General features: G+C 45.2%; 1 protein-coding gene across 23 annotated transcripts in view; it reads right to left on the reverse strand.

Annotated features, from left to right (window-relative positions):
* SIPA1L2 (signal induced proliferation associated 1 like 2) overlaps positions 1–24,376 on the reverse strand; it is a 247,224-nt gene that overhangs the window by 93,086 nt on the left and 129,762 nt on the right. For all 23 annotated transcript variants that reach the window (XM_042241105.2, XM_042241109.2, XM_042241104.1 and 20 more), the window contains 3 exons: positions 22,360–24,075; positions 2,558–2,691; positions 658–846 (listed from right to left, as the gene is read on the reverse strand). In XM_042241105.2, the coding sequence (XP_042097039.1) occupies positions 658–846; positions 2,558–2,691; positions 22,360–23,836 (1,800 nt within the window). In that variant the 5' untranslated portion in view covers positions 23,837–24,075. The remainder of the gene's footprint in view (positions 1–657; positions 847–2,557; positions 2,692–22,359; positions 24,076–24,376) is intronic.

The following is a 24,376-nucleotide window of genomic DNA, read 5'->3' on the forward strand; positions in this document are numbered from 1 at the left end:
GAATCAGATCTGCTCCTGCTGGCTGGGACATACCAGACTTTGATAAAAATAATGCACGTCACAGACTTCCCTGGTGGTCTAGTGATTAAGGATCCACCTACCAAAGGAGAGGACAGAGGTTCAGTCTCTAGTCTGGGCAGTAAGATTCCACATGCTGCAGAGCAACTATGCCTTTGAGCCACAACTCCTAAGCCTGTGCTCCAGAGCTTGTGAGCCACAGCTACTGCACCCACATACGTTAACTACTGAAGCCTTTGCGCCTACAGCCTGTGCTCTGAATGCGACGAGAAGCCACCAAAATGAGAAGTCATCACACACAACCGGAGAGTAGTCCCTGCTGGCCACAACTAGAGAAAACACATGTAGCAACAAAGACCCAATACAGCCAAAAATAAATAAGTAATTTTAAAAAGAAAACAAGTACACAGTCATCTTTTAAAAAAACAATGCAAGTCACAACTCAGTAGGAGATGCATTACTTAATAATAAAGGCATCGTAACTAGTAATAGAGGCACATTTGGGGAAAACTAGAGAGAAAGTGCTTTAAGGCGTTAAAAATAATCAATCTTAAAAGGGAGATGGATGGGAAAATTCTGAAACATTCAGGACCATGGACACCAACTGTCAGACACTTCAGTCTCATACATGATACACACCCCTTGCTCATCGAGCTTGAGCAGTTGCTCTGAGACCTTGGGTGAGCTGGAGGCTTGCCTCAGGCACTGGATGCTGAGCTCAGGAATGACGTATTCCAGAACTTCTTTGAGCGGGAGCCCACGTGCAGTCCCATGCCTGGCGGTAGAGGGTATGGCATCTTCCAAAATTGCTCCTCTCAGTGTCGTCAGCTGTGGGGCAAAATAGCACACACTGCAGTTAACCTCGACTCTTTAAAGCGTAATGTTTCAATTGCCTTAAAAAAAAAGAGGAAGCAAGAGAAGGCTCTTTTCTAAGTGAGTACAGGAGACTACAGTTCTCAGTCTAAAGAAGCAGATTCAACCTTCGTCAGTCTTTACACAGAGGTATACAGAAGTCAGGAAGGAGCTGGGTGCGGCTGACATAACCAGATGCGCCCAAGGCATGAGGAGGAGGGGGCACTGCCCCACCAGGGAGACATAAAGACACACCCCCCGCAATCAGAGCCAACAGTGCTGCCGAGCCAGGAGCCGCAGGGCTGGGCCAGTCACGGTCACCTCCTCCTCCTTCCCTTCCCTTTCCTTTCTCTCACGGTCCATCATCTTCTTTTCTTCTATTCTTTTTTTTTTTTTTTTTCCTGTATTTTTCCTTTTTATTTGTTTTCTTATTTTTTTCTGTCTTCTACTCTCCATGTTCTTCTATTTAACTTCCCACTGCTGACAATTCCTGAGGCTGGGTGGGGCCACTCTGAGACCCCTAGGGGCAAGTGACTCAGGTCCAAGAAGGCTCTTCCTCCCTATCTGGGACATGTCCTCATGGAGTCACCGTTCTGACACAGCAAATCTAATCCCGGGTCTAATGTGCCGAGAAAGGAACCCAGCAGCACTGCCAGCCTAGAGGCCTGGTCCTCACCCCCCCCCCCCCCACCCCCTCCCCTCCACTCTTGCTACAAAGCAGCCGCGGTGATGGAGGTCACAGTGGCGCCTAGCATTTGCACAGTGCCCAGGGCACGCTGTCCAACAAGACTTTTTGCAGTGATGAGATTGTCCTCCCGCTGCACTGGCTGGCCCGGGAGCCATCATCCCCCAAGTGGCTGTGAAGCGTGTGACCTGTTACAGGTGTGGCAGTGGAGCCATATTTCTTATTCAATTCCCTTCAATTCAAATAGCCACCTGTAGTTAGCAGCTACTGAACTGGATGGCACAGGTCCACAACTTACATTATGCCATCTTCAGAGAGGGCTTTTTTCTCCTACTTATGGCCCAGAACCTGGGCCCAGGCAAGTAGACACCAAGTACTAGGCTTGGGCAAAGTCTTCGAGGGGCTCTCTGAACTCAGATCCAGGAGTCGCCAAAATACACATCCCCATCTAATTACAATGGTCAAGAGGATAAAAAGTAAAGTGCAAATCAGATCTGGTTCTTTACATAAATCAACATTCCCATCTACGTGCCTCAGTCATTTGTGTAACAGCCGCACTTTTCACTCAAAGCAAGACCAGTAGAGGGGTAACCTGGTTGCTGGTGGGAGGAAGTGTGGGTCCACAGAGCTCCTGGAGCCACAGACAAGCTCAGCCAACACTCACCTCAGGGGTGGCTTCCTGGTTTTCTGCATTTGATTCTAAAGTTGTTTTTCAATTTTGACCTGAATCATATAGTTCAGATTTGTCCTCTGCCTTATGCCCAAGAACCTTGCATTCTTATGGTTTTATCCTTTCTGTCCTGTGAGATGACGGTAAAATCACTGCCACTTAACATCCCTCACAAGTTTGCAAATCTTTCACTCGGAACCAAATAGTGTAAGCCCTCTCAGTCATCTTAACTGGTGTGATCAACATTGACAATAAAAGCAACACACTGTGGGAAACAACCCAAGCGGTGACCAGAGGTCCAGCCCAGGGCAGACGCCACGAGCGCCCAGTACCTCACTTGTCCTGAAAACCACTCGGTAGTTGAACTGGGGCCCTTCCTTCTCCTTGGGGTCTTCCACCTTCTCCCTCCGGACACTGACTGCCACAGGGCCGAGGCTCTCATCGATTCCAAAGTAGTTCTGATGCTCTGTGATGGAGAAAGTGGAGGCGTGAGAAGAAGGAAGCAGGAAGAGGACGGGGATTTTGCAACTTGCGTATCTAGTCCAGAAGACGCACCAGGGTCTCTGGTGCAGGATTTCCCACAAATGTGATCAATTTTTTTTGTCTCCAACTTAAATGCACTTTTCTTGTTTATTGCAAGAGGACACTTGCTTCACAGTATTGCGTTGGTCTCTGCCATACATCAACATGAATCAGCCACAGGTATACATATGTCTGCCCCCTCCTGAACCCCCTTCCATCCCCCGCCCCACCCCACCATGCAGTGCTCTAGAACGGCACAAAGCACTGGGTTGAGTGCCCACCTGGTAGGTGACTATGAGGCAGCTAGCATAGGGACCTCCAAGGACATTCTTCCTAAGAGATGATCATTAGTCTCTCACTCACAGAACACTTGTGTGCCAGACACGGTCCTGGCCATGGGGTCACAACCCAGAAAAACTCCCCCATCATGAAGCATATATTCCAGAACGCTGCCAGTGACGGCAAGCTCAGCTCTGGGAGAAGCCCTTCTGGATGCATAAGTGAGCTCTGCTGAAAAAAGTATAAAAGCTTCACTCCAACCACACTTTTTAAGTGTCTTCTTCTGCAAGGACCCAGACTTAACACAACACTCAGATGTGGTCCAACCCATACAACACGGAGGGTGCAATTACCCAAATGTTTATTCATGCTGCTTCTCTGTTTTAGCAAACCTTCATACCAACAATCCATGCAAAGCGAGCGCTCCATGCAAAGCCCCAGGTGTTATTCATTTACTTCTTAATGAGCTGCTGCCCAGTCCATTCTCCAAGGTGCGCACTTATAAAGCTGGTTTTTTTCACCCTGTATGCAAAATCACTTTAATAACCTCCCCCTTTTTTACTTTTATCCCTTTTCAATGTCACCTTAGTGGTTTGGGCCAATCTTTCTGATGTATAGTTTTCAGTTAAAAAGAAACATGCTCTATCACATGTTTGTAAGCTTGAAAAAAGCCATAGGTATTCCAAACTCTTTGGGTTATGCTAACATCTTCTGCCGCAGTGATTTCTGAAGGAATAAGGAATGTTATTCATAAAGTAGAAAACAGGTTAAGTTCAACGAAGAAAAACAGTATCACTCAAGGAAAACATTATCCAAAGCCACTAATGAACACTGGCTACATCTTCAAAGGCAGACCATTTACTTTTTACTTGCAACCAAATGAGATAAACACTGACAGACTTTCCTTCTGAACTAGTCAGGACTGGAAGCAGCAAGTCCCCTATTTCAGGGACTAAAAAGGTGAATTACTGCCTCGGTCCTGGGCTTATACAATAGGAAGTGAGTCTCTGTTTTTCATGGATACCTCATCCGTGTAAATTATGTACTGGTAACAGTCTGCTTAACTGTTACAAACATGCACAACTCCAGCGAAACTAAAAACGAATAAAAAATTAAATAATAAATTAAAAATACATTGCAAAAAATGAATTATTTACCAACAATGAGTTATTTATCAACAGCCTGATGCATTAAGAACATATTTCAAGAATTACTTGCAAAAATGCTCAGATCAGTTTCTTGGTAGGCATTTGATAAAACCTGTGAACATGAATCAAAAGAAAGTCAGAGGCTTCCCTGGTGGTCCAGTGGTTAAGAATTTACCTGCCAATGCAGGGGACATAGGTTCAATCCCTGGTCCAGGAAGATTCCATATGCTTTTAACTTCTTTTTCAAAAAAAAAGTATAGCTAATTTACCATATTATGTTCATTTCAGGCATACAGCATAGTGATTCACTATTTTTATAGACTTTATTCTATTAACAGTTATATACAAAATAATGGCTATAATTCCCTGTGCTGTACAATATATCCTTGTTGCTTATCTATTTCATCCCAAACAGCCCACATCTCTTCACCCCCTACCCTGACCCTCTACCCTTTCCTCCCCTCACTGGTTACCACTAGCTTGTTTTCCGAATCTGTGAGTCTGTTCTGCTATATATATCCAGTTGTTTGATTTTTTAGATTCTACATACCAATCAATAATTACTTGTCTTTCTCTGACTTATTTCACTAAACATAATATTCTTCAAGTACAATCACACTGCCACAAATGGCGGCGTTTCATTCTTTTTTATGGCTGAATAATAAAGAACGTACCCTTTCTTTATCCATTCATCTGCTGATGAACACGTAGGTTGTTTCCGCGCCTCGGCTATTGCGCACAGTGTTACTGTGACCACCGGGGTGCAGGTATCTTTTTGAAGTATAGTTTTCTTCAGGTATATGCCCAGGACTGGGACTGCAGGATCCCATGGCAACTCTATTTTTGGTTTCTTGAGGAACCTCTATACTATTCTCCATACTGGCTGTATCAATCTGCATTCCCACCGACAGTGTAGGAGGGTTCCCTTTTAATCCACACGCTCACCAACATATCCCATTCGTGGACTTTTAGGTGATGGCCATTCTGACTAGGGTGTGGTCATCTATCATTGTTACCTTGACTTCTCTAATAATTAGTGATGTTGAGCATTTTTTCACGTGCTGATTACCCATCTGTATTTCTTCTTTGGGAAAATGTCTGTTCAGGTCTTCTGCCCATCTTCTGACTAGGCTGTTTGGTTTGTGATATTGAGTTGGATGAGGTATTTATACGTTTTCATTATTAACCCCTGTCGGTCATCATTTACAGATACTTTCTCACATATGGTAGAATGTCTTTTAGTTTTGTCAACAGATTCTTTTGCAAAAGCTTTTAAGTTTAACTTGGTTCCACTTGATTATATTTGCTATCATTTCTTTTGCCTCAGGAGACAGGTTCAGAAAAATACTGCTATGACTTATGTCAAAGACTGTTCAGCCTGTATTCTTTTCAATGAGCTTTATGGCCTGCAAGATTTAGGTCTTTAATCCATTTTGAATTATTTTTGCAGATGGTGTGAGGAAACATTCTCATCTCACTCTTTCACATGCAGCTGTCCAGTCTTCTAAGCACCAATTACTGATAAGACTGTCTTTTCTCCACTGTATATTGCCTCCTTTATCATAAACTACATTTGACCATAAATGCGTGGGCTTATTCCTCAGCTCTCTGTTCTGTTCCATTGATCTGTGTCTGTTTTTGTGCCAGTATCATGCTGTTTTGATTACTATCACTTTGTAGTATAATCTGATGTCTGGGAGGTGGTACCTCCAGCTTTGTTCTTTTTCCTCAAGATTGTTTTGGTAATTTAGGGGTTTTTGTGGATCCATAGGAATTTTAAAATTATCTGTTCTAGTTCTACAAAAAACATCATGGGTATCCTGATAAAGACTGCATTGGATCTGTAGACTGCTTTGGATAGTAGGACCATTTTAAAATCCTTCCAATCCAAGAGCACAGGATATCTTTCCATTTCTTTGTATCATCTTCAATTTCCATTTCTTGTATCATCTTCAATTTCCTTCATCAATATTTTATAGTTTTCAGAGTTAAGTTTACTCCTAAATATTTTATTCTTTCAGATGAAATTTTAGACAGGATTGTTATTTTAACTCTCTTTCAGTAGTTCATTATTAATCTGTGGAAAAGCAACTGATCTCTGTATATTATCTTGTATTCTGAACCTTTGCTGACTTCACTTATTTTTAGGTAGATGTGGGGAGGCCATGACTGGGGAGAAGCCTTGGCTATGGGATGCAGTGGTGACCTAATCCCAGAGCCTGGGCAGGGCAGCAGCAGTCACCGCTGGCATTTACTCAAGCAGTACTTTTGCCTGGCAAATCCCATGGACAGAAGAGCCTGGTGGGCTGCAGTCCATGAGGTTGCGAAGAGTCGGACACGACTGACCGAATTCACTTTTACTTTTCACTTTCATACATTGGAGAAGGAAATGGCAACCCACTCCACTGTTCTTGCCTGGAGAATCCCAGGGACTGGGGAGTCTGGTGGGCTGCCGTCTATGGGGTCGCACAGAGTCGGACACGACTGAAGCGACTTAGCAGCAGCAGCAACAGCAGCAGCAGCAGCATCTTAGAAGCAGCCCAAAGCTCTCTGCAGGCTGCTCCATCACAGCTCACTCCACCAACCTGCTCTGTGGAGTAGACTATCTTCTGATGGCCTGTCCCCGCCACACACTGACCTCCAGCGCTGGGGGCGGAGCCATCCTCCAAGAGCAGGACTGTCCTGCTCATCAGTTAACTCTGGCATACCTCGCCTTACGTGGCACCTTCCTGGTTTGTTTCTCTGTGGCTTTACGCCAGTTTTGTGCTCTTTCACCATCAGTTTTTAGTGGTGTTTGGGAGGGAGAGAGAGAACATGTATGTACAAATGGCCAAGTTTAACTAGCATCCCTAAATTCATTTACTCTTAAATATCTATAATTCTCTCCAGTATTCTTGCCTGGAGAATTCCATGGGCACGGGAGCCTGGCATGCTACAGTCCATGGGATCACACGAAGTCAGACATGACTGAAGTGACTTAGCATGAGCATCTATGAGTCTAATGAGCCTGATAATCAGTTTCTGAATCTGAGCTTTCCTACTTATTACCTACTTAATAACCTTGGGTCGTTCTTAACCTCAGCACCAACCCCCCACTCCAAAATATATATAGATAATACATGTATCATCAATAACCTGAGGAAAGCATTATAGTTGAAGGCAGGAATTCTACTGACAAAAAACTCAGTGAAAAACAAAAAGAGAGCAAACATAAAATGAACAGCATTGTGGGCATTTTGATTTTTGAGCCCAACACAGCTTGAGTCAAACTGAAGGAGATTCATACTTTTAGTCTCAAAAAGTTAATCTGTAATCAGAGGTTACATTACATTCAGGACAGTCTTTTAAAGAAAGCAGTGGCATATATAATATTTTACTGAGTAATTTCTATCAGGAATTCTTTTTTTAAAAAAATATGTATATTACCCTTTCCACCAAAGATGGCAAATTATAGTAAGAAAGACATTTTTTTCCTTTGGGTCTATCTTTCCAAGCCATGCCCCACACTTGTTTTTGACTCTTTCCTCCATCTCTCACAGACACACACTATCGTTTTCTTCCCAAACTTCAATCTTTTTATTTTGTGTTGGGATATAGCCGATTAACAACGTTGGGCTGTTTCAGGTGAACAGCAAAGGGTCTCAGCCATACGTACACATAAATCCATTCTCCCTCAAACCCCCATCCCATCCACGCTGGCACATAACACTGAGGAGGGTTCCATGTGCTATGCTTATACTGTTGGCTATCCATTTTGAACATAGCAGTGCAGACACACGCTTCTGAATGCAAGGAGAGGTGACTTTTCTGCTGTGTACAACCACCACACCTTTGGACTCACCAGTTCTGAGTCCCTGCAGCTGGAATCTCTCCGTGCTAAAGTTTCACCAAGGAATACAGCAGGTTACCTGGATGTGTTTCTAAGGAAATACTATTATCTTCTGCTGCACACTGGGGCACTCTGTCTAGCTTTTACATAGGGCATTCCACATATCATGAAGGGAAGCGCAGGAAAGGTGCTCCCTGTGTCTCCAGGAGGGAGCCGAGGTAACCCTCAAATGACACCTGGTCCCTTTCAGGACTGCTCAGCCTGCTCATGTGCATCACAAGAGCCTCGCCCTCTGTGGGACAGGACAATCAGCCCCTCACCCAAGGGGCCCATCTTCATCCCAAGCACCCGATTTCCATAAAACTGCTTCAAATAAAATCCTTCCTTGGCAGAATAGAAGCTGTGAAAAGACTGTGGGAAAGCTGAATGAAAATCCACACATCATCCAAATAAAAGGCCAGATTTAAAAAAAAAATCGATTAACAACATTTCAGCGCAGGAAATGAGATTCAGCACATCGCTGTGGTGCACTTTGTTTAGTAAAGAAAAGAAAACATTCTAATTTGGAAGAGCCGGTTTTTCTTTTTTAAGCGCTATGCGGAACCTCAGTCCAAAGGCTGTTTCCAGGCACTGTCAAATCTTGGACGGCAGACGTCCTGGGTTCATCTCATGCACTGAAGAGGCGAGGATCCCAATGCTCCAGGCTGCCGAGGCCAGCATGTGAGAGAAGCCCTGCGCCTCTCCCTCAGGAGGTTTCTCACCTGGTCACGGTGCCACCAGCAAGTCCACCAGAACCACGGGTGACTGGGCCGGGCCCCTTCCCCCTGCACTGGTCAGTACACACAGCAAAGCTTTCCTTTCATGGTTCTGTGCTTTTCCAACAGTCAGCTGATGATTTCACTGTCAGCTCACTGCCTCTCTGGGTTAAACCCATGGCTGCAGGTGACTGCTGTCTAATCTCCTACCTATGATGGATCTTCTGTCATCTTCCCCTCCAAACCACTATTCAATCACCTCCTCTGTTCCAGGAGTTACACAGACATGAATAAGGAACGGCAAATTCATAAATGAATGAATGAAGAAAACAATAGGGCCTGCTCACAGATACTTACATTAAGAATCATGAGAGAACCTCAAGGAACTTCAAACTCCCTGCTAATGTTTCATCGATTAAAGTTATCAAATTTGATGAGGAAAATGATACTTTTTGGTTATATGAAGGCTCTTTTGACCAAAATTTAACCAAAGCATCAGTGAAGCTTAAAATATCCAGTGTATTACAGAGAAAATAGCAGTATTAAGGATACCTAACATAAATTAACTCATTCATCTCCATACGTATGAGCAGGTACTCCCATTTCACAGAAAGTAATACTGAAGCGGACAGGTCAATGGCATGCTCAAAGTCAGAAGCCCGTGTGACTGGGTCAGGATGCAAGCCTGGGCAGTCTGGCTTTAGAGCTCCTTCACGTCAAGCAACTCAAGTGTGAACAAACGTATGGGTGCCAGCAGGGAGGATGGGGAGCAGGGATGGTTAGGGAGCTGGGGATGGACATGCACACGCTGCTCTATTTAACATGATAACCAACAAGCACCTACTGTAGAGCACAGGGAACTCTGCTCAGTGTTACGTGGCAGCCAGGATGGGCGGGGAGTTTGGGGGAGAAAGCATGCATGTATATGTATGGCTGAGTCCCTTTTTGTCCACCTAAAACTATCACACTGCTGTTAACTGGCATTACTTCAATATAAAATAAAAAGTAAAAGAAAAAAAAAAAAGACAACTCAAGGGTGATGACATTACTGTGAAGATTTAAATTGTAAAAATCAACTCATACACGGTAAAATGAACACAACTTAAAGATGAGACAGCAAGCCTCTCCTGAATGTAAGGATGGTATCTTAGGAGACACAATTTTAAGAAAGCCTTGAATAAAAAGTGTAACTTGCAAAGTAAGGTAGATACCGATGAGTTCCTTTGATAAGGTATAAATTTTAGCATTATCCGCTATGAGAATGGGGAGGAGAAAGAAAATACTATAAGAGCAAGAAAGGGTTTCTGCATAAAAGCTGAGAGGGCCAGTCACTGCTGAGGGGAGGAGCTGTCCAGCTGTCCTTTAATTTTTTAAGTGGGGCAAAGAATGAAATTAATTTTGGATCTGAACAAATACAGGGTTCAGTTCAATTCAGTTCAGTCGCTCGGTTGTGTCCAACTCTTTGCAACCCCATGAATTGCAGCACGCCAGGCCTCCCTGTCCATCACCAACTCCCAGAGTTAAACTCATGTCCATCGAGTCGGTGATGCCATCTAGTCATCTCATCCTCTGTTGTCCCCTTCTCCTCCTGCCCCCAATCCCTCCCAGCATCAGAGGCTTTTCCAGTGAGTCAACTCTTTGCATGAGGTGGCCAAAGTATTAGAGTTTCAGCTTTAGCATCATTCCTTCCAAAGAACACCCAGGGCTGATCTCCTTCAGAATGGACTGGTTGGATCTCCTTGCAGTCCAAGGGACTCTCAGGAGTCTTCTCCAACACCACAGTTCAAAAGCATCAATTCTTCGGCGCTTAGCTTGCTTCACAGTCCAACTCTCACATCCATACATGACTACTGGAAAACCATAGCCTTGACTAGATGGACCTTAGTCGGCAAAGTAATGTCTCTGCTTTTGAATATGCTATGTAGGTTGGTCATAACTTTTCTTCCAAGGAGTAAGCGTCTTTTAATTTCATGGCTGCAGTCACCATCTGCAGTGATTTTGGAGCCCAGAAAAATACAGGTAGGCGGGTTTTAATAAGTTACTAGATGGAGAAGGAAATGGCAGTGTTCTCCAGCATTCTTGCCTGGAGAATCCCAGGGACGGAGGAGCCTGGTGGGCTGCTGTCTATGGGGTCCACAGAGTTGGACACGACTGAAGTGACTCAGCAGCAGCAGCAGGTACTCTGAGACCTAATGTTCCAAAGACCCTAATTTCCAACTTTATTGTACCAGTGTTACCACAAATAAGTTCATGTGACCTAAGCACAGTGCGGCCAAACAATCCAAAACTCTGAGTTTGGGATACAGGTTTACTGCAGTGCCATAAGGAGACGAGAGGCTTGTGCTCAAAAATTCCTCAACTCCCCCAAAGGGGTTTAGAAAAGCACTTTTAAATGCAAGGTGAGGGAGAGGTGCGGTTAGTTGTAAGCTTCTCGGGGTTCAGAATCCTTTGTTCTTACAGCCGTCCACATAGGTCAGATCATGATGTTCCTGCAGACTTCCAGTGAGACAAACGCTATTCTCTCTTCTGCAACTTTTTATCTCCATAGGAATAAGAAAGTATAATACCCTTAAAGATCGGCACCTCCAGAATGGACTCTCCTGTATATTCCAGGCTTTAGGCACCATTCTTAATTCGTAGCAAAAGCAATAGTATGCGAAGGTTAAAGTAAAAGAAACAAATCTAATATGGGGGCAGATTTATTCTTCCTTGTCACACCAGTAGCAAAATGCAAGGAAGTTTTCCCAGTTAACTGCCACACTGGTCAAGCTAGATAGAAATATTAGAGTATTAGTACCTCATCCAAGAGAAATATGAGAGCGTTACTCCTCAGCAGCTGACTGAGAAGACGCCTGAGGCCAAAGGATGGACACGATGAACCAGCGTACAGGTCTAAGGCGCTGCAGTGGGCGGGGACTGTGACCTCCCCAGCACAGTATGCATGTTTCTCCAGCCACGGCCCCCCCACCCCATCTGCCACAGGGAACCCCTATGACCGTAACCCACAGGCTGAATCCCGGCTGTAGCTGGGTGATTCCTCCTTGCTAAGAGCCCCTCTGGACCTCAGTGGGAACTCTGTGGAGGCGCTGGCCAGGCACTGAAGTGAAGAACTGAGCTGACTGTGTCCACTAAAGGAGGAATTTGCGTCTTAGAATAGTATTATTGTTAGGTGGTACTCAGTTCACCCATATGAATACAATAGTGTTCAATTCCCTATTAATTCTCCTCAGTGACTGTATAAAACCAGAAGACGGGGGGAAAAAAAGAAGCCACCAGGCATGAAATTCAAAGCAAATGCAGCCATGCATCGCTCAGGCATGGGGTTCATTTCATATGTAAAATTATCCTCATGCCCACAACTGCCACATTAGTGAAACTCAAGTGACTGTGTTTGGAATGGAGTGGCAGACTTCACCAGATACCTTTCCCTGGGGCCCACTCGCCCATCTGGTTCTCTCTACTTTTTCCCCATCTTTTAACAATTAAAAGACTGCCCTTTAACTGCTGTACCAGAGGTGGGGATAATAGTTCCTTTTCAGAGGAAAGTCTCATACATTTATTTAAGAACTCTTGGGAGGACAAGAATGCACAGAATGTAACAGGCACTGCTCTAAGCCCTTTCTTTATAGATTATTTTTTTTAATGATCCCATTTTGTAGATGATTAACTGAGGTACAATGAAGTTCAAGAATTTGCCCCAAACTGAGTTGGGATGTAAACCCAAGAGCCTGATTTCAGTCTACGCTCTTTCCATCAAGATAGGCCAACTCGCTGCCTAGAAGGGAGGGGAGTTTGGGGCAGGATGGATACACGTCTATCTATGGCTGAATCCCTTTGCTGTTCACCTGACACTGTCATAACACTGCTAATCGGCTAAACCCCAACACAAAATAAGAAGTCTTCTAAAAAAAGATACAGCACAGTCACAGGCCCCAGCTACCAGAGTGGACAGACATCTCTGCCCACTGGAAAAAAGAACCCCACTGCCACAGAACCATCAGCTGATAGCAAGAGGGGCAAGTGAGCAGTCACACATATTCTAGAAGAATCCTTTCTTACTATGTGCTCATTCGGCAGACGTACAAAACAAGTATGACTCTTCAGTTAAAACATCAATGACAAAGACTGCCATCAGAGAAAAGGGTAAATTCACATAGATCAGGGTAAGCGTAGTTTTAAAAATCAGTGAACTTAAAAATCAGCTGGAGGTATGACAGACCCGCTGGGCAGGGCTGGGCCAGACATAGGAAGGGCCTTCAGAGCTGAAGAGCTGGTATCTTAAGGTGTGATAGTGAACGTGAAGTCACTCAGTCGTGTCCGACTCTTTGTGACCTCGTGGACTGTAGCCTACCAAGCTCCTCTGTCCATGGGATTCTCTAAGAATACTGGAGTGGGTTGCCATTTCCTTAATCTGACTTCATATTGGAACTGTTTCTTTTACTTAAACCTTTGTACCCTACTGCTTTTGCTACAAGTAAACAATGTTGCCTACAGCCGGACATACACAGGACAGCCCATGCTCAAGGCTCTGACGTTTGACGATACAACACTTCCCCATTCATTTCGCAATTAGAGAGAATAACATTTATCTTGTTGGAGGGTTACAGGAATGTCACGATCTGACAAACCCGGACGGTGCAAGGACAAAGGATTCCCACCAACAAGTTTACAACAGCCAAACACCCCTCCCTCACCTTTCAGTATTAGAACACCCTGAATTCCAACTCTAGTTAAGATGGATCTTTAGGACACTAGGCTGTCTTCTCAACCCGCTGGTTTTCTGAATAAAGTCACTATTCCTTGCCCTAACAACTTGTCTCGATTTGTTAGCCTGTCGTGCAGTAAGCTGTATGACCTTGGACTCCACAACGGGCAGCAATGGACTTGGGAAAAGCCAGGAAATACCCTACATTGTTGTATGGATACGGCTTTTGTTGGATACCTGGTCTACTTGGAAACAGCTAAACACTGTTTTCTGGCAAGTTCCAACCTTTTTGAAAAGAATTCCAATCTATCTGCCTACTCCTAAGAACTCTTGTAAATCTAAGATGGGAAGGGGAAACCGAAGAAGTTCTCTGTGATATTCAGGAGCACATGGTAGAACTATAAACACTAGGACCCCTAAGAACCAGGAAGAGGGGAGAAAATGAGGACAACTAAGAGCTCATTCACTACAGAGTCTGCCCTGTAAACCCACCCAGCTCCTCACGAAGGACTTCTACAAGATACATACTTCTTTCATTGCACTTGTCACCAAAAATCATAAGAAAAAAATGAGCAGGGCACAAATGCCTCCTTCAGAGAGTTCAGTAAAGGTATGGGGGCTACAGCACCAAGGACATCCCAAAGAGTCCCTCAGCTTAACCTGAAGGTTTCAAGGGGTGGGGGAGATTGAAAGGGGATGTCTTGTGCGTTTCAATTCAGATAGCAGAAACAGGAAATCCTACAGCTTGACAATCCTCCTGCCTCTCAAATTTGAGAAAGATACTCATGGCAAGTATGTACAGGAAGGGCTGTACAAAACTGACAGCTTGTTAGTTTTCACTCTATTTTAAACAGCGGAGTCAGCAGTTTGCAGAATCCTAACGGGAGTTGGATAAAGTAACAAAACCAACCTGTAGGGTTGGTACTCAAGAATCATATTTGTTTTTTCTTTCTTATTTTAAAGATTCTGATTGTAAATATATCATGTAAATTTATAACTTAAAATTTTTTTTAATTGGGTAGACGATTAAAAAATTTTATGATTTACAAAAAGTTGCAAAGATGGGAGCGTTCTCTTATACCACTCACCCAGCTTTCAAGCTGTTAACATCTTCTATACATTGGTTTATTTGTTCAATTAATGAACCAATAGTGATACGTCATTATCAGCTGAAGCCCACAGTTTGCTCAGATTTTCGTACTGTTTACCTAATGTCCTCTTCCTGCTTGAGGACCCTACTTAGGACGCCACGTGACACTGTCACCCTATCTCTCCAGGCTCCTCTAGAGTAACGGTTTCTCAGACTCCCCTTTTTTCATGACCTTGGCAGTTTTGAGAAGTACTGGGCAGGGATTTTTCTAGAATGTACCTCAGCTGGGATCTGTTTAATGTTTTTCCCTAAACTGACTGAGGTTATGTGTTTGGAGAGGAAGATCACAGAAATGCCACTCCCATCACATCAAGGGTATAACCGCCCACACGGTTTACTGCTGTTGATGCTGACCTGGATCACCTGCTGGGGCAGTGTTTGCCAGACTTGTCCCCTCTTCCCACACTCTGTCCTTTGCAGGTGAGTGAGCACAGCCCACATTTAAGTGGAGAAGGGGAAGGCTATGACTTCAATTTTTATAATTTTCCAAATTTTATAAAATGTAAACATTTTTATAATAACTTGCTTTTCAAATAAAGATCTATTACTAAAATGAATATTCATCAATATATTTTACACGAGTAGCTTTATAGATGTAAGACATAAATGTCTATTTCTGTGCTCCTGTCAAGTTCATAGGTCTTTTTTGTTTAAAGTAAAGCAAATACAGTCATTAACTCTTCTGCCCAGGGCATGGCTAGCAAACACCTGGCATCTCCCCATGCACCCACGGGGGATAAATCACTGACCATGACTCTTAGCATGCTAATGAGCTCTGTACACAATGACAAAAGTGTCCATGAAGGAAGCATGGGCACCCAAGGCAAGCTCCACAGCACCCAATGGAGAAGGTTATATTTATATGTGTTTATCTGCAAAAGAAAAGGCCTAGCAGGATAAAGAGGAACTGTTCCCGGGAATTCTCTCTCACAGACTAGAGTAGTTTTCTTTCTTTTTCCTTTGCTTCTCTACCTCTTCTTATTTTCCCACAATGATCATACAACATTTATATGCCATTTAAAAATTATAAACCAAAAAAGCATATTAAAAAGCAAAGATATCACTTTGCTGACAAAGGTCCGTACAATCAAAGCTATGGTTTTTCTGTGTATAGATGTGAGAGTTGGACCATAAAAAAGGCTGAGCACCCCAAGAATTGATGCTTTCAAATTGTGGTACTGGAGAAGACTCTTGAGAGTCCCTTGGACTGCAAGGAAATCAAACCAGTCAATCCTAAAGGAAATCAACCCTGAATATTCATTGGAAGGACTGATGCTGAAGCTGAAGCTCCAATACTTTGGGCGCCTGATGCCAAGAGACAACTCACTGTAAAACACCTGATGCTGGAAAGACTGAAGGCAGAGGAGGGAGGAGGAGGCAGCAGAGGGTGAGACGGTGAGATGCTATCACTGATCCAATGGACAGGAATCTGAGCAAACTACGGGAGACAGTGAAGGACAGGAAGCCTGCTGTGCTGCAGTCCATGGGGTCGCAGAGAGGCAGACACGACTTAGTGACTGAACAACAACAACAACAACCTCCCCCACCAAAAAAAAAAGAATAAATATTGTCAATCATAGTATTTTACCCCACATTCATAGAAACACACGTTCCCAAAGCAGACACGGGGCCCTCCCAAGACAATGCTCCCAAAGGCTCAGACACAATTCCATCATTTTTCACTTCACTCCTGAGTCATCAAAGAAGTGCGGCTTTATCCTTCTATTTGACCTCTGTTCACCCCGAAGTGACTTATTTCACCTTCTGGAGTCATTCTTGTGTGTGTGAGCTAAATTAAGGCTTTGGACAGCTTTAGAACTCATGAGCAACTCTCAGGTACACAACCACCTAAACAGCACAGGACACACAGAGCCCACAGCCTGTGTGCTGAGCGAGTGGCTGCGGCTCCAGCCGCACTGGGGACAGCCAGTTGCTCTCTAGCGGTGCTACATGGCTCAAAGCCCCCAGGGGTCTGCTGTGTTCCAAGGAAAGCTAAAGGGAACCGATTCAAATGTGTTCTTTTTAACGGCTGAGTAATGCTCCATTGTGCATATGTACCACAGCTTTCTTATCCATCCATCTGCTGATGGACATCTAGGTTGCTTCCAAGTCCTAGCTATTATAAACAATGCTGCGATGAACATTGGGGTACATGTGTCTCTTTCAATTCCAGTTTCCTCGGTGTGTATGCCCAGCAGTGGGATTGCTGGGTCATAAGGCAGTTCTATTTCCAGTTTTTTAAGGAATCTCCACACTGTTCTCCATAGTGGCTGTACTAGTTTACATTCCCACCAACAGTAGGGTTCTCTTTTCCCCACACCCTCTCCAGCATTTATTGCTTGTAGACTTTTGGATCGCAGCCATTCTGACTGGTGTGAAATGGTACCTCATTATGGGAACTCATGTACACCCACAGCGGATTCATGTTGATGTATGGCAAAACCAATACAGTATTGTAAAGTAAAATAAAGTAAAAAAAAAATTTTGAAAGCACAGAAAACCAAATAAAATTTTAAGTTGTGAATACTAAATAAAACTTTTGGATGTATAAGTAAAAAAAAAAAAAAAGAAAGCTAAAAGGAGTTCCCCCACCAAGTCCACAGCAGGAATCTCCCTCCATCCAGGGGGCCTTAGCTCCCAGAAGGAAACCATAAGTTCACTAGTGTTCCATGATGCAAACAGCAGCCTAGCCCAAAGCAACACGGTCAGCGCCAGTAGAAGGAAGGGACATTAGGGAGCATTCACCAGGCTGGCTACAATCCCCATGCTCTTTCAAAAAGCTGCTTCACTGAAGGCTACAGACGGATTTGCCTAGACAAGCAATGCTGCCCACAGGGCACCACGGCAGGACACTCCCCTACCTAAATCCTTTTGCAAAGCCATTCGGTGACTCTGTGTCACAGGAATACACGTCGGCACAAAACACAGCCATTTCACGTTAACTGCCCAGTAGAGAGTCCACCGCCTTGTTAGAGATGGGGTCTTTAAACCTCTCCCAGAGACTGGGAGCCATGTCATTCTTTTGAAAATGAAGTTTCACAGAGAACAATGAAGAATCATGAAGGAAATAAAAGGCATTTTGGAAAGTGTCAAAAGATTCTGTGACAGCCCTCTTCCAAAGAGAACAACTGAGCGAAGGGAAAAGAGAAAGGGGAAAGAAAAAAGCTACCTGCAAAGACACCCTCCCTATCTGGGCCAGTCTGCCCAGGGCCCCTGCTCCTGAACAATGCTGTTCCTCCAACGTGTGACATGTTGGGGGTTATTCCAACGGTTGAAGCTGGTATGAATCTGGCTTGATGCAAAAATGAGGGGAAATCATTAATTCAATCATTGCACTTTATCTGGCAGACACATGCTTTTAAGCATGTGGTCCTTGGAAAAAGCCTGGCTCCATTCCCGCACAGAGGAAGCCTTAGCCACCTGGCCACCAGAGACCCAAGCTGCTACCTCTGTCTTTAGTCCTTAATGGCTGGACAGAGAGACCAGCCAGAGCATCAGCAGCTACTATTGGAGCTGACTGCATTTTGAAGTCACATGGGCCCACAGGAAAGAGCTAAATATAGGAGGACGTCCATGGCTACATGAGCGCGCTGAGCAGCAGGGCTGGGCAGGCTGCTTCTGTCTCCTCCTGCTCCCTCCCGGCCCCAGGTCCCATTAGCTGCAAACAGCCAGGGCTCCCAGTACGGACCGCAGTGCAGGAGAGGAAGGGCCTCGGCGGTGGCTGCCCGGCTCCCTCATTGCACAGGCTTTGCTGAGCAGGCTAGGATTTAGCTGTCTGGCTCATTCGCAGACCCAGGGGGAGCCCAGCAACCCCGAGCTTTCAAACCACACGTCTATGCTGACCTACAACTCACCCACAGGTCTTCTGTGCTCAGATTTTTTTCTTTTTTATGTTTTATCTCACACTCAAATCCACCAAGTTTAATGGTGTCATTTCTAAAGTCCAAGAAAATCCTCAGGAGCAAGTCAGAAAAAGTGGAGAAAATAAGCCACTCACAGACAGCTCTTTCTAATCATCAGGAAGTTACAGAAAGAGTTCAAGAGAAAAACTACAAAAAGCAGCTAGAGGATCAAGAGAATCTGGCAAACGTAAATCATCTCTTGGAATAGACCCTAAGGACATTAAATGGATCAGGGGGCGGCAACCTTGGGTGCAGAACACCTTGGCTTTTTATTCTGTATACACTCTGTAGACTTACTACACTAAGATATGCAAAGGAATGCAAATGAGATGCCAGCAGTAAGTATCTGTATAAATATGCATCATACATGAACACATGTATATCCTTTTTTTACATCCTGATGTTTTAAAGGGTGAATCACAAAAACTACTTATTAAGCTCAATTTGCCAGCATGACTCACTGCTTAAGGATTTCAGGGTGTAATAACTCTAAGAGACTATTTTATCACTAGCATTGACAGCTTCATCAATTAAAAAAAAAATGATCTTAAGCAGGAAGTCTATTTCTCCATGGTTCAGTTCAGTTCAGTCACTCAATCATGTCCGACTCTTTGTGACCCCATGAATCGCAGCACGCCAGGCCTCCCTGTCCATCACCAACTCCTGGAGTTCACTCAGACTCATGTCCATTGAGTCAGTGATGCCATCCAGCCATCTCATCCTCTGTCGTCCCCTTCTCCTCCTGCCCCCAATCCCTCCCAGCATCAGAGTCTTTTCCAATGAGTCAACTCTTTGCATGAGGTGGCCAAAGTACTGGAGTTTCAGCTTTAGCATCAGTCCTTCCAAAGAACACCCAGGGCTGATCTCCTTCAGAATGGACTGGTTGGATCTCCTTGCAGTCCAAGGGACTCTCAAGAGTCTTCTCCAACACCACAGTTCAAAAGCATCAATTCTTCAGCGCTCAGCTTTCTTCACAGTCCAACTCTCACATCCATACATGACTACTGGAAAAACCATAGCCTTGACTAGATGGACCTTTGTTGGCAAAGTAATGTCTCTGCTTTTGAATATGTTATCTAGGTTGGTCATAACTTTCCTTCCAAGAAGTAAGCGTCTTTTAATTTCACGGCTGCAATCACCATCTGCAGTGATTTTGGAGCCCAACAAAATAAAGTCTGCCACTGTTTCCACTGTTTCCCCATCTATTTCCCATGAAGTGATGGGACCTGATGCCATGATCTTCGTTTTCTGAATGTTGAGCTTTAAGCCAACTTTTTCACTCTCCTCTTTCACTTTGATCAAGAGGCTTTTAGTTCCTCTTCACTTTCTGCCATAAGGGTGGTGTCATCTGCATATCTGAGGTTATTGATATTTCTCCCAGCAATCTTGATTCCAGCTTGTACTTCTTCCAGCCCAGTGTTTCTCATGATGTACTCTGCATATAAGTTAAATAAGCAGGGTGACAATATACACCCTTGGTGTACTCCTTTTCCTATTTAGAACCAGTCTGTTATTCCTTTCCCAAAACAACCATACTTCTACCTCGAGAGCATCCATGAGCAGAGTTTTATAACGCACTGCCCCTGAGGGCCATGATTTATTTCTTGCATAGACTAAAGAGAAGGTCCTGGGTTCTGTGAATTCACTGGCTCTAAGGCAACAGCTCACATTGGTGATACTGAGGGACCAGGGCTGAGATGGGAGTGCAGGGGACATAGCCGGGGAACCAACATGTTGAGAAAATTATTTCAGTCACACCACGTCGTCAGTACAAGAACAACTCAAAGTATATGACCAGCCACCATTCCAGTGTCTGCTTACTTAGCTATGGGTGCTTATCAACATTACATTCACTTCATTAATTTATATGACTTCATAATATTGTGATTATGGATGATTGGTTAAATTTAGATTGATGCAAAAGTGGGGGAAACTTATTCATTTAATAATTCATTTATTCATTTAATAAATGTAAGCGTGTAGTCCCTAAGAAGGCTCCAGGGACTGTGTGGATGAAGTGACCTTCTGAGGTCAGAGTTAAATCATCTCATGGAACAGATCCTCAGGACATTAAATGGATGAGACGGTGGTAACCCTGGGTGCAGAAAACGTCGGCTCTTTACTCTGTACACATCCTGCAGACTTGCTAAACTAAGATGTGATAAGGAATGCAAATGAGATGCAGGCCGTGAGTACTTACTGACCTAACCCCAAACAGCTGGAGTCAGACTGCAGACAAGCAATACTAAACAAATTCAGAGCGCAGTCAGCTCAAACTTATCCATGCCAGTGGCAGAATGGTTTACTCACAAAGGAACAGGAGGACAGCCTCCCCCAGCTGGCTGGGCCACCTCCACCACCTCAGCGCTCTAAGGGGAATGTCAGGGTGGAGGGGCTGGCAGGGGAATCTCGTTCAGAAAAAAGAAGCCCGAAAGAGTGTGTCGTGAAGGAAGGGGAAAGGAAGGCAGTCACACCCACTAAGAAGGTGGGGTGAGAGTCCCTGGGTGCTTCATTCCACGTTTTACTTGCGTGCAAGTACGTACGTTTCTCTGTAGGTCTCTGACACACAGTGGATTCTCATGTCTCTGGAATAATTGAGGACACACTGAAAGGCTGAAGACTGAATCACATAATTTCCTGTACTTTTTTTTTTTTTTTGGCCGTGCCACACATCCTAAAATATCACCTGGTATTTTAATGCCCCGACCAGGGATTGAACCCATGCCCCTAGCACTGGAAACATGGAGCGCTAACCACTGGACAACCAGGGAAGGCCTCAACTACATGACTTCTGAGGGATGTATCCTTCAAGGACATACAAACCAAAGTAAACATCAACTGTCATATATCACATGTACTTAAAGAACTTCTAAAATAACAACCGCAGAGAATTATTTGTATCTGAACGTTTAAGCCTATTTGTAAAAACACAAGAAACCTAAATCTGCCTGTCCTACTAATTTATACATTCATACATTCTTTCAACAAGATTTGCTTAACACTTCCAATATGCACAGCGATGCAGTAGGAGCTGTGAAGACATAAAATTTAAAAGATGAAGCCAAGGTACAGGGGAAAAATGCAGAAAAAACTAGAGGAAAAGGACAAGAATTATTCATTGTTCACAGAAGAAAAGACTATTCAGAGGATGCAAGAGCAACAGACTTCATCAATGAAGACACCCTAAACAGAGTAAACCCAAATGGAGTCTGACGTCTGTGATGCTCACAAATTGGCCGAGAGAAGGAAAGAGTAGGTGTTTCCATATCAGGGACCAGGGATCAGTGAAGGAAGGGAACTGGGGGTCTCTACAGAAGAGATAAGGGAATTCCCTGACAGTCAAGAGGCCAGGGGGCTTCCCTGGTGGCTCAGCTGATCAAGAACCCACCTGCCGATGCAGGAGACGCAGGTTCGATCCCTGGGTCAGGAAGACGCCCTGGAGAAGGAAATGAGAGCCCACTCCAGTGTTCTTGCCTGGGAAGTCCCATGGACAGAGGAGCCTGGAGGGCTACAGTCCATGGGGTCACAAAAGAGGCAGACGAGACCTCGGGACTGTGGTTAGGACTTCTGAGCTTCCACTGCAGGGGGCACTGGTTTAATTCCTGGTTGGGGAACTAAGATCCAGCGTGCTGCACAGTGTGGCCGAAAGGTTTTAAAATTTTTTTTTTTTTTTTTTAATAAAGAAGGATCAGTCCAACAACGGTGGAGGCCCCACGATACAGAACAAGGTCAAGCCCAGTGGACAACGGCCTCAGACACCATGATGGCGGTGATCTGACGCAAAGTCGCACGTCGCAAGTGGCCCCAGGGAGGGCCCCCGGGACACCCAGGGCTGTGTCCTTACCTTTGCCGTAGAAAAACTTGCGGTAGTAGTAGGCCCCCAGGTCGATGTGCTCAATGACGTAGCGCTTCACCTTCTCCCTGTGCACGGGCTGGCTCTCCCTGGGCACCTCCAGGACGGACACGCCTGCGTTGGTGCAGTGGGAGCTGAGCGAAGACTCGAAGGAGCAGCTCTCCCCAGAGCTGGAGGCCGACGAGCTGGCCCTGGACAGGGCGATCCTCCGGTCGCCTTCCCCGCCCGTCTCGTTCCGGAAGTAAGGGCAGCTGAGGACCAGGTCGTTGCTCTTGCCATCACCCTCATCGGCATCGAGGTTCTCTTTGGAGTTGAGGTCCTCCTTGCTCCCCAGCGGGGAGTCGCAGCTACCCGGCGGGCCGGCTGGCATCTGAGTTTGGGATGCCGCCGAGGCCCCGGTGGTGATGTTCTTCCTCTTGCCCACGTTCGCCCTCGTGGCCATGGCCTCGTTGATATTGAACAAGATGCTCTGGACATCATAGTGTGCAAAACAGCGCTGGCAGTTCCAAGGGCGGACCCCCCTCTCAAGACGCCCGTCTTCCAGCTCGCAGGTGAACTTGAACGCCTCATGTTCGCTTTTCACGGCCCGCAGCTTGCGGAAGAGGGACGTTTCCACCGACTCTGACTTCAGCCTCCGTTTGAAAGGCTTGTCCCTGTCTCTCCCCAGGAGGAGGGCGCTGTCCACATAGTCTAATCCTGAGATGCGCACGAACTCGCCTCTAGAAATCTGTGCTGCGGCGTGAAGGCTGGGGGAGATCGCTGGGTCGCAGGGGAAGAACTCGGGGAACCCGAAAGGGGCCGTGGCCTTGTGCTCACAGTTCTCCAGCCGATACCCTCGAAGCATAGCAAAAAAGTTCTCCCCCGACAAGCCCTGCCGGTCGATGGAAGATGTGCTTCCGTACTCCCTGTGCAGGGCAGCCCCTGTATTGGGGTTCACTGCATTTTGGTCTAAGACGTCTTCCGCGTCGATGTCGCTGATGGTAACATCACTATTGCTTCTCTGTCTTATGGGGTGCAGTCCTCTTTGCGGGGAGTGCACAAAGATGTCCCCGATGGGATACTTTGCCTCCACGAAGTCCAGATCGAGCGGCTCCTCCTGTTGGCCATCGCTCCCATCATTTTGCCCATTGTGTATAATGGATGCGACACTTTCATAGCTGGTCTGGGACCGGCTTTCCCACAAGGTCTTGCAGGTCAGCTCCTTGGAGCAGTCCTTTTTAGGAGGCCACTCAGACACCCTTGCTCTCACACCCATCTTGGGCACGGCTGGGGTACCATTAGCTGGACCACCACTCTCAATGGAACTGGAGGCAGTTAAAGAGGTGGTGGGTCCCATGTTGCCATTGATGGCTTTAAATTTTCGAGCAAAATAATCATCTGACTGCATGATTCTGGGAGGATCCTTGAACTTTGAAGAGGCTCTGCCGAGCTTGTGCTTTTCTTCTTGTGACTGTCTGGGGTCACTCATGTCTGCCAAGGCAAGGAGCTCCAAGTCTCACCAGAAAGACTGCTGTAAATCTAATCACATTGTTATTTACAAAGGCTTCTTCTAGAGTTGTATTTCCTCTTGTTAACCAAAAGCAAACAACATCCTTAGAGTATGGTTCCCCCAAAACCAACTTGCTTCTCAGTCTGTGATAACTTTGTACACCTCCGTCCTTTCCAACAGCATCCCTTAAGACAACTGGCCTGGAGTGTTTCCTTCACCTGAATTAAGAAAACAGAAAATAGCCATTAACAATCACTGCAGCTCAAGTTCAACACATTCCCCATACAGCTTCTTACCGGCCCTTCTCTCCAGTTCCCCCCAAACTGTCAGGAAGTTTCATGGTTCCACATCATGCTCCTCTTTTCTCCAAACGCTCTGCCCTCTCACTCTACTTGGCAGCCTAGCATTTACATCACACAATCAAGCAGCACCCTCCCACCACGGGTCCACGTCTGAGCAAAGCGTGCTTCCTCTGTGTTTCCATAACACCCTCATCCACACTACCACAGCAGTTTCTCT

This window comes from Ovis aries, chromosome 25 (genome assembly GCF_016772045.2).
Source record: "Ovis aries strain OAR_USU_Benz2616 breed Rambouillet chromosome 25, ARS-UI_Ramb_v3.0, whole genome shotgun sequence".
NCBI classification, from domain to species: domain Eukaryota; kingdom Metazoa; phylum Chordata; class Mammalia; order Artiodactyla; family Bovidae; genus Ovis; species Ovis aries.